The 20,923-nt window shown below is 34.2% G+C and overlaps 1 protein-coding gene across 2 annotated transcripts in view; it reads right to left on the reverse strand.

Moving 5' to 3' along the window:
- The window catches only part of LOC131048541 (histone acetyltransferase of the MYST family 1), a 103,549-nt gene that overhangs the window by 62,586 nt on the left and 20,040 nt on the right, over positions 1–20,923 (reverse strand). Inside the window, exon 4 of one of the 2 annotated variants that reach the window (XM_057982528.2) lies at positions 12,180–12,395. The exons of the other annotated variant lie outside the window; for it this stretch is intronic. Within the exon in view, the coding sequence (XP_057838511.2) occupies positions 12,180–12,395 (216 nt within the window). The remainder of the gene's footprint in view (positions 1–12,179; positions 12,396–20,923) is intronic. 2 annotated transcript variants of the gene reach the window in all.

The following is a 20,923-nucleotide window of genomic DNA, read 5'->3' on the forward strand; positions in this document are numbered from 1 at the left end:
CTCCCTACCTTCCATTAGCTGGTAACCCAGTTTGACTGAATACTTACCATCCTTGGCCCCACACCAGATCACCTTATCTTCTTTTACCTGTGAGGAAAATCTTTCTCTGTTCCAACACATTTCTAAGTCTCTGCTGCTCCCGAACAGACATTCCTGTTGTTGACAAATCTTTCCAGTGCCATTCTTTTCCTAAGTCTCCCTCTGAGTTGTGCATGTAATCCTTAACTTTTTCTCCCCATAACTGCACTAACAATTCCTTTGCCTCTGTTCCATCTCTCTCAGAGCTGGTAGGCCTGCCCAAGAGTCCTCCCAGAACTTGGCCTTTGCCCCATTCCCAATCTGCCATGTTAGATGGTCTGTTACTACCTTGCGACATTCCAAGATGAAGTTCCATATTGCTAACACTTTGGGAGGGTTGCAAATCGTGAAGATTCTGTGATCCTCTGCTGAATCTAGATACTTTGCTCTTAACACTTTTACCCACATCTGATTTAAGTTAGAGTAGATATTCCAGACCAATTTGGCTCCTAGAGCGCTGTTAATTTTTTGCCAATCCCTCAAACCAGCACCTCCTCTTACCTTGGCTTGACAAATTTTGTCCCATGCCAAAAGTGGGATTTTTTCTTGATCATTTGCCCCATTCCAAAAAAGATTCCTCATCTTTTGTTGGATTGAATTGATGACCTTTTTGGGGATTTTAAGGCACATCATTGAATAAATTGGGATGGCCGACACTACTGTTTTCAGCATTAAAATTCTGCCAGCTGAAGTTAGCCATCTACTTTTCCAACCCTCCATTTTATTAATGCAACTATCGATTAGCTATCGATTAGCTATCTCAGACTTATGCCAATTAACTTTTTGTCCTGAGGTTGTTTCGTAGATATCAAGGGTTTCTTTCATTACCCTTCCTTCCCTTGCAGAAGCATCTCTTGCTAGGAAGGTGTCATCTGCAAATTGTAAATGTGTTATGGGGTTTACACCTACTGCTATTTCGACGCCCTTCCAAACGCCTAACTCCCATTTTTTGGATATAAGACGCTCGAGCACTTCTGCCATGATAATGAATAAAAACGGTGAGAGAGGGTCACCTTGCCTAATACCTTTTGTAGATTCAAAAAAACCCTAGGGGCTACCGTTAACAAGGACTGCGAATCTAGGGGAGCTAATGCAACTTCTGATCCAAGCGATCCATTCTTCGCTGAAACCAAACCTCTGAAGGACTTTTATAAGGAAGTCCCGATTTACCTCATCATATGCTTCCCTAATGTCAACCTTAATCATCATCTTCTTTGACCTTGTTGTCCGAATGGAATGAACAGCTTCATGGGCTAGAATAATACCTTCAAAGATAGACCTGACTGGAGCGAAACCACTTTGTTTGCTTGAAATAACTTTAGCAATGATTTTATAAATGGAATTGCAAAGCGATATTGGGCGAAAGTCATTGAAAGAGTTGATTTCCGCCTTCTTTGGGATCAAAGCTATGAAAGCGTTGTTGAAATCTTTTAAAATGAAGCCTCCCTCCCTAAATTCCTCTACAACTTCATGGATGTCTTCTGCCATTATGTCCCAAAACTTTTGAAAGAAAAGAGCTAGGAAGCCATCCGGTCCAGGTGATTTTTCTGCACCTAAACTAAAGACAGCCTTTTTAACCTCTTCCATAGAAACCTGCTCCATTAACCTTCTGTTGTGGTCTTCCATTATACATGGAGGGATGACCTCTAAAATGTGAGGCATGTTTGCTTCCTAATTTTCCATCCTGTTAAAGATTTCTGAGAAATGCTCGATTGCTGCCCGGTTAATTTGTTTTAGGTCTGTGATTGTGATTCCTTCTTTGTTTTTGATTGAGAAGATCTTGTTGTGTGCTCTTTTAACTTTGACGAAGGTGTCGAAAAATTGTGTTCCTGTCACCATCCTTTAACCAGGTTTCTCTGGATTTTTGTCTCCAGTAAATTTCCTCTCTAGCTAATACCTCCGAGTATTTAGTGCTAAGAATTTTCTCCTTTTTAAATAGATCTTCATCCATCCCATTGCTGATAATTTGCTCATGTAAAAATTTAAGGCCTTTTTCTAAATCAATCTTATCTTTAAAGATATTTCTAAAAGATTCTCTATTCCACTGCTTTAATTGTTCCTTTACAAATTGGAGTTTTTTGAAAAAAGTGAAAGCTTTATTACCTGGATTAACCGGCTTGTGTTTCCACCATTGGTCAATAAGGTTTCTGATGCTACCATCCCGAAGCCACATTGCCTCAAATTTGAAGGGACGTCTCTCTAGAGCACTGTCATCTTAAATCCTTAGGCATATGGGATAATGGTCTGATCCCGTGATAGGTAGAATCTTTGCTTCGCTGGTCCAATGGCTCTCTATCCAATCTCCAGCTATAAAAAACCTATCTAACTTTTCAGCGATATTTAGGAAGCCACTCCTCCTGTTGGTCCATGTGAAGTCCCCCGTTTTGAAAGGGATTTCAATCAAACCTGAGCTTATAACAAAGGAGCTAAAATCTCTTTGGCTCTGCTTGTTCCAGCCCCCCCCCCACATTTTGTCCGAAGGCCGAAGTAGGGCGTTGAAATCACCTCCCAGGATGAATACATTCTCCTTGTCATTACTCAAAATTTCAGATATCTCACTCCACACTTGATTTTTCAAATTTGTGTTGGTAGGCCCATATATGTTTAAGAGGAAGAAACTTGTCTGAAGTTGCAATGATTTAATCTTCAGCCATTGCCACCAACGAGTGGCCCTAACAACAACCACTTCTACAACTGATTCCTTCCAAAGAGCTGCTAGGCCTTCTGAAGCGCCTTGTGCTCCCACCAAGCTACATTTCCATGATTGAAATTTCCTTGTAAACAAACTAACATCCTCTTCTTTGATCTTTGTTTCTTGTATGAGAAAGATGTCCGGTCTCACTTGATCAATGCATCGCTTGATCAAGCGAATCTTGTCAGGGGCTGTTCCACGAGAGGGTCCTCATTGCCCTCGGAAAAAGGCATAGCCTTTTCCCGATCTCAATTTGCTTTGGCCTGCTGTGTTGCCCGCCAATTCCAATTTGAACTTATTTGACTTTGCACCTCTTTTCTTTTTCTCCCCAACTTTGGCTTTGGTTTGGAGGGATAGAGTAGTTTCTAAAGATCGCCTCTCTTGCACTCCTTCTGCTGCTGCCAATCCCATTTCATCCTCTTCGTCCTGGAATCCTGAAGATTCATAGTCATAATTAGACCCAAAAAAGTTCCCTCTGTTGTCTTCTACCCCTGCAAAGGAGCTATTTAGATTTCTGATTGGGGTGATTTGGATATCCTTGTATATTGGGTCCTCCCCTGGTGTGACTGTGTTTTTTCTCGATTTCTTTGAGTTGCACGGAGAGTGCATTTGTTCCAAATTTATCTCAGTCTCCTGATTGGATCGGACGATGTTGTCCTCCATAAAAATCATTGCATTGGGAGAGGGAGTAGTCATCTTGTTCCCCTGCTGTAGTGCCTTATCATTTAACTTACATATTTGGGAGGCTGAGGTATTTTCCTCTTGTGGAGGGAACCTGTTTTCCAGGGGAAAAGATTTGCTACCCTCCTCTCCTAAAGCCTTCTCCCTCCTGTCACCTTCCAGAATTCCATTCCCTAACAAACTCCCTGCATTCCCAGTGGTAATGAGGAAGCGACCTACGCTGCTTTCCTCTGGTCCCATTTTCTTATTGATATGAACGAGAGATTGAGCCTCTACCATAAAAGTCTCATCAATGATTGTCTTCTGATAGTCAACTATGACCATCTGGGTTCCCTCTGAACAGCTTCCACTATATTTTGAAATTGAGTTAATCTCCCAATCTTTTTCATTCCACTGACATTCTCCATGATAACCTTCAGTCAATCTAATAATCTCCTTCTCCAGATGTTGTTGCATTATTTCTTTGCCTTTTGTTTCTTTTTTGCAGAAACCTAGTGGATGAATTTTGTTGGAGCATTTAGCACATGATTCCATGTCTTCCTCTAGCATAATTTTTTGTTTCCAAATCTCCATCCCTGTTTTAATTTCTAATGTATCTAGCAGGTTGTGAACTGTCTGCCAGTTTACACATAGTCTTGAAATCATGGTGAAGTCAGATGGGTCTACAAGCTCTTCCGACATTACAAACTCCCCCAAGTGGTTACCTATTTGTTTCAAAGTTTCTGCATCCTTATACTCCTGGGGCATGCTCGGTAATTTAATCCAAATGAGGGTTTTTTCTATTGAGGCTTCAAACGGATTAAAATTTGGGGTCCAAGCTGATATGTTTAATCCTTTTCCTTCAATAAAAAAAGGGCCATTTTCTAAAATCCAATCTCTATCCTGAGTTGTTGGGCAGATTACTAAATAATAACCATTGCCCAATGTTTTTAGGTCCATGCCTTCCCCCCAGTTTTTATCACACCAGTTCCTAAATTTGGTGAAGGTTGGCCATATTCCTCCCCATTTAACGAAAAGGCCTTTGTCTGTCAGAAAGCTGAGAGAGTCTTTCCATGCATCATTTGAAAGCTCAACTATCATAACTCTACTTATTTCAGCATTAGGGTTTACCTCTAGGACCTTCGCTGCTTCTGAAGATATCTTTGGCCACCAGAACTTCTCCTGCACCATCCTAAAGTCCACTTTAGGGCCGGTTCCGAAATCACGATATCCCCAAAAGAAACCTACCTTTTGTTTCCAAGGTGATTTGGGACCCTCTTCTCTCCTTCTGTTCCAGGGCTTAACATTCCCCGGAGCCTTCCATGACCAAGAGCCTTGTCGCGATGTTTGCCGGCCACTCGCCTTCCATCCGTGGCTGTGTTTTCTCCTTAAGGGCCATCTCCTCTCAGCGTCGTCTCTGTAATTAAAACCCTCGTGTCTCCTGAAGCCAGCGAACCTGCTCCACTCCGCCATCACCAACAAAATAACTTGATTGTTGTTGTTTTATTGATCTGAGTTTATTGATCTTCAACAAGATAGTCTAAAGGAGAGTTATTGCAGAAAATCAAGAAAATTTCTATCTTCTGAATTATTCTGAGAAATTTAAGTTCAATATTATAATGAAATGTCTTTAGTTTTGATAAAATTATATCTATAAATATATTGCAATTCTCATCTTAAGTTGGAATTGTTGTTTTAGGGCAAAAAGCAGGAATATCCCAAGAAGGGACACTACAAAAAATCTACTTCCTTTTTGTAATGAATATTTCTCCATTCGCTTATGAAACTTGTGTCAAATGATGGTTTATTAAATCCAATGAGGGGAATGTATATTGATCTTATTGTATTCACTTTCAATTCAAGAAATTAATTATAAGGACTTTTATGAACTTGTAGCATGAAGTGAGCAAAAAACTTGAAAAATCGAAATTGTATATTTTGGAATTTTGAAATATTTGTGCCATGTCATTATCAACCTATGTTGGGCCCTAGCTCTACAAACTATCAAGTTAATGGAATTTCATTGTAGGTAAGCAAGTTGTGGTCAGTGAGACAAGGGGTTACGTATAGGAAAGCATCACCACCCCCTAGAGGTAAGCTTGTTCCTTTTAATAGAGTGGATGAAGCTATAAGTGACCAGTTCCTCTTGTTGAGTAAATTTGTGAATCAACGGACTATAGTGCAGGTTCGTCTGTATTCTAAATCAAAACATATGCTTAATTGTAGGTTTTCTAAGTTTCCTTACCTATTTGCATTGGTGGTTGTTGGAAATGGATATGTGCTTGTATTTCTTTGCACTATTCATGAGATGGTTTAGTAACGTAAAGTATTTATAATGATCATTTTTCAATATGGAATGATATCCATATCATAGGACTTATATGTGAATTCCATTTATTCTGAGTTATTTCACTTTTGCAATCACATCTGACTATCACAGTCAAGTCTCTATATGAGAATTTTATATCTTTTGTATATGGTTTTATGTAATTTGTTGTGTTGTCAAAGTCGTGATCTGTTCTTCCCAGAGCTTTTTGATGCAATTCCCACTTGAAAAAGTATGTTGGACTTCCTTCAATACATGATTCAATAGGGTTTTATATGCTCTTACACTGTGTTTTCAAGCATATAGACAATTTGATTAGTTTTGATATTGATTTGGGATCAATACGTGTAAGTTGGTCATTCTTACTTTTGGGCTATTACAATGCTTACTAACTAACAACTATTTTGGTAGTCAATAAATGAACAGTAGATTAGACATTGTTTATGATGTTAGGAATGCAGTGTATATTCTCTAACCTTATCTAATATCAATTATTCGTCTGATTAAAGAGAAAAGGACAATTGATGTTTTTTGTCACTATTTGATATTCATACAGTTCATTATGCTTAAATGAAGGAGAATACTTATCGTAATGAATCTAATTCATTTAATAAATGAATAAAGGGAAGTATATGGGTTTAATTGTAACTCTTTTATTAGCTTACTTGTGTGTGGTAGAAGTGCATTGAGCTGTGTGTCACCCTTTGCAGATTGAAAAAATGTCATCTCTCTACCTCTGAGTTACCTGCGAATGTTGAAAGTTTGTGTTTGGTGTTGTTATGGGCAAGGGCAACATTAGCGTGCTAGAGTGCATTGCAAACTGTATTACAAATGTTTGATGCAGAAAATTTCTTAGCCTTGTTTTGCAGGTTTAATTCTTAGTAAAGTTTGGGCATTACACAAACCCCACTTCGAAGGATGTGTCCCAAACTGAGTTACTGGGTTTGACCCCCTAGACCCCTGGTATTGGTCCGGTCCTGTCCTGGTTCGGGGTTCTGGTCTGGTTCGCCTGTGGTCGGGACAGGGTTCGTGATTCACAGGCCTGGTTCGGACCAGATCGAACCCAAGGGTCTGACAGCCCAAAAATGGTTTTTTTTTTTTGCAAAATTTAATTTTTTTTTAATTCCACCGCATAAAAAATTAAAATATAACCCTAAAAGCGAGTTTTAAAACATTAGCTTGGCTCATTTCACACAAGAAACATGACTACAAGCAAGAGGAAACGAAGATGTTGGATATAGAGCCAGAACATACTGATTTGGATGCTTTCACTTCTCAGCTTGTTGCATTTGATAACTCAGATAGCAAGCAAACTTAGGTGCAAATGCAAGTGCAAGTGTAAGTGGCATTGGCATAGGCATTGATTCTTCTAATGTCAATGTCAATGATGAGGAGGAGGAGAATGAGGAAGATGAATTAGAGAATCCATTTGATGATCAAACTTTAAATTGTTGAAAGTTGAAACAATGATACTATGATACTTGAATATTTTATGATTTTGCTATTAAACTTGACGTATATGATGCTGTTATGGTATGATCATGATGCTATGATTACAAGTTTATGTTGGTTTTGTTGTTTGTATGATGCTATGTGACATGCTAATCTTAATTCGTGCTTATAGGCTGCACACACACACACACACACACACACACATATATAATTTACATGTTATTGTACTAAAGAACCCAAACGAACCCAAACCCCTTCTCAAAATTTTGCCGTACCGGTTCTTCGAACCCAAACGAACCCAAACCCCTTCTCAAAATTTTGCCGTACCGGTTCTTCGAACCCAAACCGGCACACTAGGTCCCCAAATGTATGCTGCTTACATTCTAACTGAATTTTGATATGTTTAATGCAATTTTCCTATTATATTATAAACAAGTTATACTTTTATGATTTATCATAGAAATAATCACATGTGAGCTAGAAATTCATAATGCATACTTGATTAAATTAGAGAAAAAACTGGTAACTAGGCCATTGTCTTGCAATCCAAAAATTTGTCAGCCCACTTGTCCTCAAGAACTGAACAATGGTGCCTGGCAGTTCAGGGCACCTCAAGGCCCATCCAAATCTCTTGGACAAGGATGTTGTGCAGCCCCTCTCTAAAAAGAAAGAACAAAAAATGTTTCTCACCAGTCCCCATCAAATAGGAAGGATGGAACAAAGATTTTTATGGACCAACAAATAACCCAATTCCCACAATAGCATCAGCATAAGCATTAAATGGTGGCTACCAAGGACTGCTAGAATGGGTTTTGGTGGTGACCATCCTCCAGTCCTCAACTTGAACATTCAGAAGAAATGCTTGTATCAATAGTGTTTTACCCTTTCCTAGAGCTTGAGTTGTCAGATTTTGTGTCAAACCATCTATTCCTCCAATTTTTTTTCCCCATGATTACAAGGACAAGGAGACCAATCTGTAATCACTTAATACTTTTCAAAATATATAGTTTTGTTTTCGTAACCCTTATTTATCGTACTAAGCATCAGGCACATTTACAGTATTATGTTCTTGAGGGTTTCTTACATATCCAAGGGTTACATGCCTGTGTAGAAAGCGTAATCTACAAACGATCAAAAAGAATTTCTTACACATTTGAGGATATAACAGCTCGCTCATACATTTGCTAATAATTAAATGATGGTCATAGTGTTCATTCAATGATTTCAAAAAAACAGCTGGAAGAGGGGAAAACTTTCATTTTCTCACATATTTAGAATTCATTAAATAAAATTAGATATAGCATGTAACAAATTTAACTAAGAGCTATAGCCAACACTTTGAAAAGGGCTTGCACACTAGAAAAAGATGAAAATCATTTCTTTCCTTGAGTTTCATATTTCGTAGTATCGTACATACCCTTATCTTAGTAAATTCCATCTAATTTACCAACTCCTCCAAGACTACTATCATGCACAATTCCACTGGGTTACACTTGTTCAACATACATGAAAATTATTCATGAAATAGTAACAGAGTTTAGGACATGAGGTGCATGTCTTGATTTAGGTAATTCTAAAAATGAAAGAGGTTAGTACACTAGAAATAGATGAAAACTATTGCTTTCCTTGAATTTCATTATATTGAGGCAAAAAGTGCCTACTTTGCAAATTCTCTTCTATGCTGTGCACTCAATTTAGCATCCACCCACATAGTGATTTCTATTACTCATTTACCCTGTGCCTTGGACTTTTTACCCTTAACAAATTGCCAAAATGCATGTTTTATTTGCCTTAAACATCTACCCTATCTCATATTCAGTCCCTCCTACTTACACACTAATGCAACTGAGTTAGAGTACTAGATTACACTATGATTGCACTAGTGTCTCCAACATTCAAATATGTGTTGTACAACAGACAAATCACAATTTTTGTACCTTCCAATGTGAAAAATTCAATCTCCATTGATTTTTTTGTGAGTTCCTCACGACTCATTCATATCTCTTATAAAAATACCACCCTTCAAGGATTTTTTTGTGCTTTCCTAATGACTCATTCAAATATTTTATGAAAACATCACCCTTAGTTGTTAACAATAAAAGACAACTGTCACACATGAAGAGCACATTCTAATACTGAGAGGGGGGGCGGGCCAGGGTGGGGGAGGGGGTGAATCAGTATTAGGACAAATTTTCACACTTATCTCAAATCTGCAAATATAACTTCAAAACCATCAAGCAAACAACACATGCAAGAACACAGAAATTATGTGGAAAACCCCTAAGGGAAAAAAACCACGGCAAAATATTGCTTTTCTTAACTTCTTACAAACTGTAAACAGCAACCCTCATAAGACACTGATCTTACAAACGTAAGCTCCAACTCACTAGAAGCACCAACTCCCTCTGAACACCGCCTCAGTATGAAGCACCGACTCAGTATGAGGCACCGACCTCCAATAAACTTTGTTTGAAAAACATCTTTGTACTTCATCCTCTGCTCATCACACAATCTCTGATTTTCAATCACAAAAACAACACACTCCTCAAAACTGCATTTCCCTTTTTTTATAATCTCACAAATAAAAAAAAGAAAAAAAAAATCAATCATATCCTTAAAACTCTTCAAGAATAAAACCTACTAAAAATGACACTGCTGTTTGAATTCTCAAAATGAAAGATTTCAAAATATCTTGGATTCCCAATCTGACCATTAAACCTTATCAAATCTGCATTAAATCTTTCTTTTTATGTCACGTTAGATCTTTCTTTTTATGACATATTAAATCTTTCTTTTTATGACAAAATCTTTCTTTTTATGTCACATTAAATCTTTCTTTTAATGTCACATCGAATCTTTCTTTTCTTTTTCTTTTTTTGACATAAATCAGATTTGGTTTTAATCTATCATAACCTCAAACATTCTTTTCTTGTTTCCTTCTAAAAGAGGCAGCCATCTTTATGTGATTTGCTTTCGTTTCTTGGCAGCTCATATCTTGCTTTTTGACAACTCATGCCCAGATCACCTTATCTTCTTTACTTGCTATTTAAAACTGTTTTTCTTATCTTAAACAATCTTAAGGTAGCCTCCACTTCCTCAACTCTCTTCTGTTTTTCCTTTAAAACTGCTTTATGACTGCTGTCCTCTTCCTTATCTGGGCACTAATATATCTTATAAAACTGCAGTTTGTTCTTCAAATAGGCATGCATTACATGCAGATTTCTTTCTTTCTAACTCTTATATACAGAAGCAAACAATTTCATAGGCACCACTTTCTTTTACATGTCTTGCAGATTTCAATCATAGTCTCATGTTCTGCAGGTTTGCAGGTTTTAACACTCAACATCAATGACAATAATCTAACAACACATTCCATTTTTCTTCTACTAACTTATTCCCATAGACATCTTCCATGACAACTTTTTCTGATTTCTCTATGCAAGCTCTGTCCCTATAACCTTTCTTAGCTCATTTTTTAGAGTCTTGAAACCTCTCTTGCTTCCTATATCCCTTTGGCAACCTGATGACTTCTCACTTAAATTCTCTACGCACAACATAGAACACAGTTTAGAAATCCTTGTAGGTTTTACAGCTTTTGAAATATATTCCTTATTTTCAAAGCAAAAAGCTCCCTAGGCTATGCTCAGACACATTCAAGCTTCTATTGACTACGGTAAAATTGAAACAAACAATGTAGAGGCCTAATTGAGGCAAACTCTCATGAAAACCCAACAATTTTCTCTGTCCCATCTACAAGTTTGAGTTGATATTATCATCACAAAAGCATCAAATTTTAGATCTACGACCACCATGGGCATCTACAGAGCACTATGCAACAACTCCTGAAATCTGATGGTCATACAGTGAAACGACGCGATGGCATTGTTAATACCACCACCACAATCCACATGCCACCATAATTGTTCCAAAATCAAGTCATTCTATCTTGCTCTGCGTTTTGAGCACTTTGTATTTTCTGAACTTGGACAATGCAGAAACTCTAAATTTTCAGTGGTAGAACCAAACCATAGACACCTACAGCTTTCTATGCCAAAGTCTGCATCCAGCTCTGCAGTTTCATTAACGTTTGAAATCATGGACAATTTATTTTCTTTTTGTTTTTCATTTCATATACAAAACTAGTCTATGTCGAAAACTCAGATCTTTAGTAAGTTGCCTAGGGAATGAACATAGCATTTTCTAAGGTCAATGTACACGTAGTTAAGATAAGAAATCATTCTTTTCTATGCATTACTAGACTAGTTAGAATACTGCTTTTATTGTATTCCTTGTAAACTTAGAAGTAAGCAATCCTCTTTTCCTACCTACAAATACATATCCTTATCTTACTAATTCCAGTAACCAACCCCCTCTTCCAGTCCTACCATCATGCAAAACTACAAATGAGATATACATCTTCTGTAGGTATACCTTTAAAAGAAAACTATATTTTCCTTGTCCCACTATAGAAATGTTTTTCTCCAGATATTGTTCCAAAGTGTCTAATTTAAACTAGCTAAATTGGCCAAGTTTATGCATACCTCCATAAGATTTTCTTAAATCTGAACCCAATTCTTCAAACCAAGCATAAGTTATTAAGCACATTCATAAAATCAAAGGAAACACTACAAGATGAAATACAATAAAAAGTTTAGCGTGCTTGAAAGCAGAATAAGTATATAGGAGGCTATTTTATTATATAAGTCAGTCAGGTGATTTATTTTAAGAAAAGATTCAAATATTATTTCATAAAAGGAATATAAATTGGAGTGACTAGAATCACAACTCATAATAACACAAACAGAAAAATTTATTCAAAATATATGAATAGTTATAGAAAAGTATTGCATAAATATGACTTTCAGATTCCAAAACCAAACTCAGCCTAGAAAGATTCTGAAATTCCAAATGTTACTAATGAATGCAAGACCAGCTAAAGAATGTCCTCAGAAATAAAAAGTAACTACTTACCATATGTCTTTGAAGTTGTTCTTTCCGCTTCATAAAGTTGAGACAAAATTCGCAGAAGAACAATTTATCACAGTGATTGTATTCAGGAGGGAAGGGTGAAAAGTACCACGTCTCAATCTCGTACCTCCCAAGCTCAATCTTTGCTATGTTCTTCACTTTTGTAAACTCTTCATGCTCTCGAAGGCTAGCAGGATCAAAATCCTCATGACCCTGACCCTGGGAATCGAGATAGAAAAAACCTGTTCCATATTACGTTTCTGTTACAAAGAAATCATCCAACACCACATATTTCTATAAGTTAAATATCTATTCAATAATAATGTGATACCCTTAAAGCTTTTCATTTGTAATTATTTGTCTTTACAGTTTTAATTTACCAGAAAAGGCAATTGTTAGACATGGAGGAGCCCATTACTTCAAATATGAAACAATGGACATGACATATATAGGCCAGTCAATTATAGCAATCAACCCTCCAAGAAAGATTTCAACATCCTAATCAAAGTTTTTTTTTCGGGGTAAAAGGCCATAGGCCTCAATATATATATTAATATTAAGTATGTACATGATAAAGGGGAAAAGTATGGAGAAAAAATGCATAGCCTACACCAAGATTCACAGCAATATTCTGGGTTTAAACAAAAAGAATAGCTTGTGCAGTCAAAAACCCCAACCAGAGATCTACAGGAATAAACTAGGCATATACAAAAGTATAACTATGTAGTCAAAAATGCCCTAACAGAAATTTACAAGAATAACCTGGGAAACCAAAAAAGACCATTTATTTTTCACATGCTGGGCTTAAACAAAAAGAATAGCTTATGCAGTCAAAAACCCCAACCAGAGATTTACAGGAATAAACTAGGCATATACAAAAGTATAACTATGTAGTCAAAAATGCCCTAACAGAAATTTACAGGAATAACCTGGGCAACCAAAAAAGACCATTTATTTTTCACATGCTGGGGTTATTCTCCCCCATTTGTCCAATCTCCATAATTACATTATCTTCTTTCACATCCTAATCCAAGTTGTCAGTAGCAAAGTGTAGCCTTTTCAAGGAAGATGCTAATCAAACTTGTGAACACCAAAGTCTAACCTTTTTGTTTCTGAAGATATATTGGACAGAGACTATATAAATATACATACCATACATACATACATAATAAAACTGTAATGAGCAACAGAATTGGACAGAGACTACAAATGCCAATTCCCACAAAGATATGAAAAAAAAGGAAAGATTAGCTTCTGTTTTGGACACTTTGGTTTTCATTTTGTTCTTATCTTGGTGGGTGTGGATCCTGTCAAAACAGCCTATAATTTTCTAATGTACCAGGCAAACTTGACATTTGTTAGATGCCCTTAACACTTCCAACAACTATTATGGGGCCCATAATATTAATTCACCCTTAGAGCTTTATACTCTATTTCTAACTTTAATGTACAGTTCTCAATTCATTAAGTGTATGCATGTCCATAGATGCTAAGTTGAACAAACTATTAGAGTGGTCTAATTATCTATATAAAACTAAACTATAACATCCTTCATGATCCAATTCTACACTAGTCCTTGTCTATTATAACTGGAAGTAATTTTGAATTCCAGTGACTACTTTGGTAATTCATCGACATTAATATATGTGAAAGTCCTTATATGAGATCTTCTCTGACAAAGGGCCTCATTCTCCAATTGTTATAAACTTATATGTAATATTACAAATACATAGTATTATCTAAACTGACATATTTGTGGTTTACCCTTTTTTTAGTTCCTAACCATACTAAATATTTTTAAAAATTGTCGTACTCTTTGTTTGCATGTTGTATTCTTCTGTCTCCATTTCAATGTGAGATTGTTTTGTCTTAGAAATGCAATTGTTATTGGTTGTAATTTTAACGAGTCCTATGACATTCATATGAATTTCTAACCCGCTGCCTCAGAAACGGATCATTATAACTTATAGGGGAAGAAAAATTCCATCTTTGCTTTAATGATTAGTATTTAGTATGATAAGACTCGAGAGAAAAGACAAACATTAGAATATAAAGAGGCAGCATTATAAATAACACAATATCCATTAACACCTTCTACAGTGATGACAGCATTATTATACAGAAAAAAAAGGAAGACATAAATAAATTAAAAAAAAAAATCCTTACCAAACACTGAAAAAACATTGTTACCACGGTAAAAATTATTCCATCTACTAGCATGTATGTTTGTTCATTTTATGGATTACTTTAATCATTTCATTACATTATGATTATTAAAAAGATTATTATAATTCCCAAATTAATATTAAAGAGTTATCCACAATTCATTTACAAAGTTATCCACAATCAATATTAAAAGAGTTATCTACAATTCATTTACAAAGTTATCCACAATCCATATTAAAAGAGTTATCTACAATTTACAATTAACTACATATTGTGTTACTTACAATTGATAAAATTATTGTCCATTTTATTATTATTATTAATATCCTTATTATGTGCATTACATAAACCAAAAGAAATCTTTTATTATGCTGACCGATTCATAAATAAACAAGCACAATTTGTATAAAATAACAAATGTTATGAATAATAGAAGTGTGCGATTAAGAAAGAATAATGATGTGTCCATTTACTAAGAGATGCAACTAATCAGCCTAAAGGCCTATTAAAGAGGCAGCAGTAATCACTTCCAAGGGGAACACGGGAAAGTAAGAAGAGGAGAATACGGACAGAAAAGTAAGAAGGAAATAAGGCAAGACCAAAAATAGAAACATCAGCAGTCACAAGCGAAATCCTTACGGGTATGGACATAAGGATATAGGATTGCTAACATCGTATGGTGCTGCTAATACAATTTACTATTGTTAATACAATTTAATATTGTTAATATAATTTAATATGGTTAATATAATTCAGTATTGTTAATACAAATTAATGCTACTAATACAACTTAATAATGTTAATACAATTTAATATTGTTAACACAACTCAATTCTGTTAGTACATAATAATACTATTAATATAGCATAACATTAAGGTGACAAAATAACATAATAATGTTACTGTAATCTGAAGTTAATGTTATCAATAAAATCTGGTATAATATTGCTAATATAGTATGACACTGTCAATGTAATACTATACTCATAATGTAATATAATATAAAGTGGGTAACATAAATATTTATGATAACATTTCTCAACATGATGAAGGGAAGTGTGAGAATACTGTGAGAGGGGTATAGCGTATGAGCATCCTTCTCGATATGCCACCTCAAAGTGGGACAAGATAACCCATAGAGGCCAAAGGAGTACAAAGGGTACGGTCTTTGGGTCTAGGAAGAGATGGTTTCTAGGACACTCTCCACAATCTTTCCCCTCTTCTCCACCATGGCTCACAAATACAAGAAGTTAAATCGTTAAGGTATTAGGATGATGACTAGATGAGGGTCAATGGCACCTTATTGCTAAAGTGAATCAATCATAAGAGGTGAGAGGTTGATATGATGGAGGGAAACGGTGTAAAGCCTTCACTAGGTACGCTACCACATGATGATGGTTGAGGACCATCGGTTAAGGACCACATGAGGCCACAGAGGATAAGGTCTTGCTGTTGGACCTAAGGTAGAGGATACTTGGGGCACCCCATCATGTCTTCCAATTCAACCCTCTTTATGATTGAGTTTCCATATAGTTGTTGATATGGGTTGTATAGATCAATATATACATATCCTCACCCTAGGAATTTGAAAAATAATTGAATGATAATTAGATAATCCGATGAATTATTTATGAATATACAACGTATATAAAGGAATTACAAGATGGTGTTCTAAAAAGAACGAACAGTTAAACTAAAGCTTCAACATGAAGCTAAAAAGCTTAAAATGCTAAATAAAGCTAAAAACTAAAAAGCTAACTATGCGTTCTTATAAAAGAAGCAATAGTTGAAATTAAAACACTAAACAAACTAAAGAGCTAACTAAGTCGACAACTAAGATGACGAATTAAAAAGCTAAATGCTAAATGGCTTACTAAATGACCATTAATAGAACAACTAAAAAAGGTAACTAACTAAAAGAATTAATTATTCTAATAGAATTGGATGTATTTCATGAGTTATATCTACCAAGGATGAAAAACTCTTACTCGGCAATAAATATTTTGGCCCAAAATTTTTTAAAACTTGGAACTTGGCAAAAATTCAGGACTCAGCAAAAAATCGAGAAAAAATCGGCAATAAATCGGCAAAATAATCAAACCATTGAAAATATATAAGCTCTTAAAATATTCTTAAAAAAACACACATATACACTAAATTGATAGAACATAATAACAAGTAGTATTTGTTTTGAATTATAGAACTCAGATATCAAATTCCGCATTATAAATATTATAATAAATATATAAAAAACATGAAATAATACATATTATAGAACTCAAAACGAATAATATCTTTATTGTGAATTATAGAACTTTGATATAAAAACATATAAAAACATGAAATAATAAAAATATTATATATTAATATAATATATTTTCTGCATTATGTCTTCGGACATGTAGTGTCGTGGTTTAAACACTTCGTTGGTGAAGCGGCCACCAAGGTTCAAATCTCTACTGGGCCATTGTGCTCGTAAGGCCTTGTGCCTTCGCTAGGCCATTGTGCTCGCGGATTTGAACAAGTGAAGTGTGGGGATGAGGTCCCCCGTTTGTGGCCTCACCGGTTCATAGCTCCAGGTCAAAAGCGTTCACATGGAGCCGAAGGGCGTGCCGTGCCAGCGTCACCGGTCACGTTAAAAAGTTTACCAGGCATAGTTTTAAAAAATATATATATTTTCTGCATTATAACTATGTAATTTTATTTATATATATTTATATTGATAAAATAATAACTAATAAATATAAATAAAATTAATATATTACTTAAATCACAATATTAACAAAATATAAAAACATGATATAAATTAATAATATAAAAACATAATAATAAAGAAACGATATTAAGCACGTAATAAAAACAAAACATCGAGGACGAGAAGGGTTATCGAAGGCCCTGAAGCGTCAATCAAAGACTTGCAAACAAAACGACATTGGCAAGTGGCAAACACTTCAAGGAGCCCTACAAACAGACGAAAAAACAACACTTGTGCAGAATGAAGCCTTAGAAAAAAGTTTTAAACTTACAAGTTAAAAAGTTGAAAAATGCGGAAAATGCTTCAATTGATTTTGCCCGCCATCGCCGTCTCTCCCACACGAAAATGTCCAAGTCATTTCCACGAGTCGAAAGTATTAACCATTTAGGGTTTTTTTTGCACTTTTCACTTAAACATTTTTCGTATTTTTTAATGCCGACGAGTTAATGCCGTTTTAATCACGATTTTCAACAATTTTTTCAGTTAAATCGTGTGATTTTTTTCAAAAAATTGTGTTCAATTTTTTCTGCGATAAAATCTTTTACGGTTTTGAATCGTGAGAAATCACGATTTAAATGATTTTTTCCCATTTTTTTCATCTATGATATCTACATTGTTGTCTAATCTCATTGCGGGTTTCAAAAAATAGGCTTATCTCATCTTATTCTTAAAAGAAAACTATTTTCCTAATTATGCTTGCCCTTGTTTCATTTTGGATTTGTGAATTTAGGGTAAAGTAGAAGGTGATCCCAAAAAGGGGACATTATAGATGGTATCAGAGCATGATCATGCCATCCTACAGGGTAAACATGAATCAATGAATCGTTCTAGTCAATAGGAAGGAATCTAACAATATGAGTATTTGAGTGTATGCTCTGTGTCTTTATACATTCATGTGTATACTTCGTGTTTTCAAGTGTATGCTCCGTGTTTGGCTCTATGTTTCTAAGTTAATCTAGAATATGTGAATAACAAGAAGAAAGATATGAATTTATCTAGAGAACATTGCATTCGAGGTCATAGATGTGTGACATGTTTCTAATCCTCGTGCATAAGTTCTTGCCTTAATGTAAGAGATATCTACAATGAGAGGAAACTTGTCTTAAAATAAACTTCGCCAAGTTTCTATTATCAAATCATAATTCACATTCAAAATAAGGGAGAATAGATACTTGCCCATTCTAATATGGAGTTGCTTGAGGACAAGCAATCTTGAGTGTGTGTGTGTGTGTGTGTGTGTCTATATATATATATATATATTCATTTTATGGATTACTTTAAACATTTCATTTTTATGGATTACTTTAAACATTTCATTACATTATTATTATTAAAAAGTTTATCATAATTCCCAAATTAATATTAAAGAGTTATCTACAATTTATTATTAACTAAATATATATTATTCATTTATAAAGTTATCCACAATTAATATTACTAGCAATTGCACTTTGGTGTGCAATGGGTACGCCGAAGAAGTTTGGAAGGTCTACTAGAAAAAAAAAATGGTCTAATTTTGTTATACAATTGTGTAATTAATGAGATCAATTGGTATATTATTTAGAAAATAATGTTATTTGTGCAACAAATGTGTCAATGGATGAATGATAGATTCAAATCAAATGTGTCCACTTATAGGGATCCAAACATGATTGAAACAAAAACTTTTGAATCTTTCAATGTTGGTAGAGTATCCATAGTTTCCCTTTCAAAAACATGTCAAGGTCGTGGCTTGCATATATTATCACTCTATGTACCTATGTAAGGGTTTAGTGTTGAAATATATTGTTTGAGTTGAAGTTTATCATTTTAGATGTTGTTGTTTGAGGTAGAGAGATACGGGGAGAACGAGAGTAGGAGAGATTGGATGAATAAGAGAGAGGGAGGGCGGGGGGCGGAGGGGTTGTAGGAGAGATGGAGTAAATAAGAGAGACGTGGAGATAATGAGATGTCTCTCACACTCTATAGCTTTAAATTTAGATTTAAGTTTGAAATTTATTTTATTATATATATTGAAATAAAAATTCAAATAAATTTTTATTATTTGTAATAAACAAATAATTAATACATTACAAACAATATTAACATTAATTGAAAGATAAACTCAATATCAACTAATTAAATAAATTATCATAAAATTGAGCATAAATATAATTAAATTTATTCATAAATTAAATTTTAAAAATTAAATGAAACTTATAAGAAATGCAAAAAGTCAAATCATAATAAATTAAAAGTAACAAAATAAAATAAGATCCATTAAAAAGATAAAAGTCAATTTGTACTCTCACATTTAAGACGTTAATAGACACCTAGGAAAAAATATCTCCATATACTTTATATCAATTATTTGTAAGATATATATATTACCTTATATAGATTTTATTTAAAATATTTATGCTAGTCTCTCCCTTCACATCCACTTAAAATTTCATTATTAGGAATTAAGAATATTATATAAAAATTATGCATGTGTATTCTTCAAATAAAAGTGAAAATGTGAAGGTACACGCAGCATGGTTTTGTTGCTTTAACAGGCAACTAAGAGTAATTAAAAATTATTTGAAATTCAATAAATAAATGTTTTGGAACTTTATTATTTAACCATCTTTGGTATGTGAATAAACAACTAAAATCAAGTGAAGACAACCCTGGTGGAATTATTAGATCTATAAAATTTGCATTATTGGGATTATTAAATTTGTTTGGAAAAACAGGCATCGTCAAATTCAATAACTAATTGAACTACCTAATATATAGATGCAAATGTTTTTGAGCTTAAGCCCATAGGAAAGTATTAATCACTCTTAAATAAAATAAATAAATATAACCAATGAGATTCGGTTAGCTAATATTTTTTCTTGTTGATTTGATATATAGTGCTTAAATTAGCAATGAGAAGGCCATTCTAATAATAAACTAATAATATATTTTTGAAAGCCACACAAAAAGACTAAAATAAGAAAGCTACTTATTTTAAATATTTTATATATAAAATAATTATAACTAAATAATAAATATATATATTTTATATTCTACTTTGTAAGGGAATCATTTTAGCATTGAAAAAGGAAACAAGTTTTACGTTGAATATAAATATTTTTAATATTATTATTATAAAGTGCAAGTAAATGAATTCCGAGCACTTGGTTTATAAGGTGGTAATAGATTCTTTTCCTATAATGTAATAGGACAAAATCAAGAGTATTTTGTGAAACCATGTGGAATGAAAGTTTATTATTTCTATCAAAAATCTCTACCACTGTGGTTGCCTTACATAACATTAATTCTTTCAGGTCACAATGTTTAAAAGCTAGCTAAACAGTAACTAATGTCAAATCAAAAAATAAGGACTGATAATCATTTATTGGTAATGTACTGCGTGCAAGCCATGAAATATGTAATTAAGTTCGTTGTGATATTCATTTAAGTTCGCCATTTACATAAACAACAGTGGTGAGAAGCAAGACATGGCAAGTACTCTCAAATTAAATTCTTGAACAGTGGACGACGAAAGGACCAAACGAATGAACAAGATGATTTTGATCACCTTGCATGATTTAAGGAACATTTTGAATCATTGATTGTTTAAAATAGGTAGTCCCTCTCAAATAAGGAAATGCCTTCAACGAAAAAAGAGTTATCTACAATTTATTATTAACTAAATATTGTGGGACTTAAAATTGATAAAATTATTATCCATTTTATTATTATTATTAATATCCTTATTACATGCATTACAAAAACCAAAAGAAATAGTTTATTATGCTTACCAATTCATAAATAAACAAGCACAATTTGTATAAAGTAACAAATGTTATGAAAA

The sequence above is a fragment of the Cryptomeria japonica genome, chromosome 7, assembly GCF_030272615.1.
Source record: "Cryptomeria japonica chromosome 7, Sugi_1.0, whole genome shotgun sequence".
NCBI classification, from domain to species: Eukaryota; Viridiplantae; Streptophyta; class Pinopsida; order Cupressales; family Cupressaceae; genus Cryptomeria; species Cryptomeria japonica.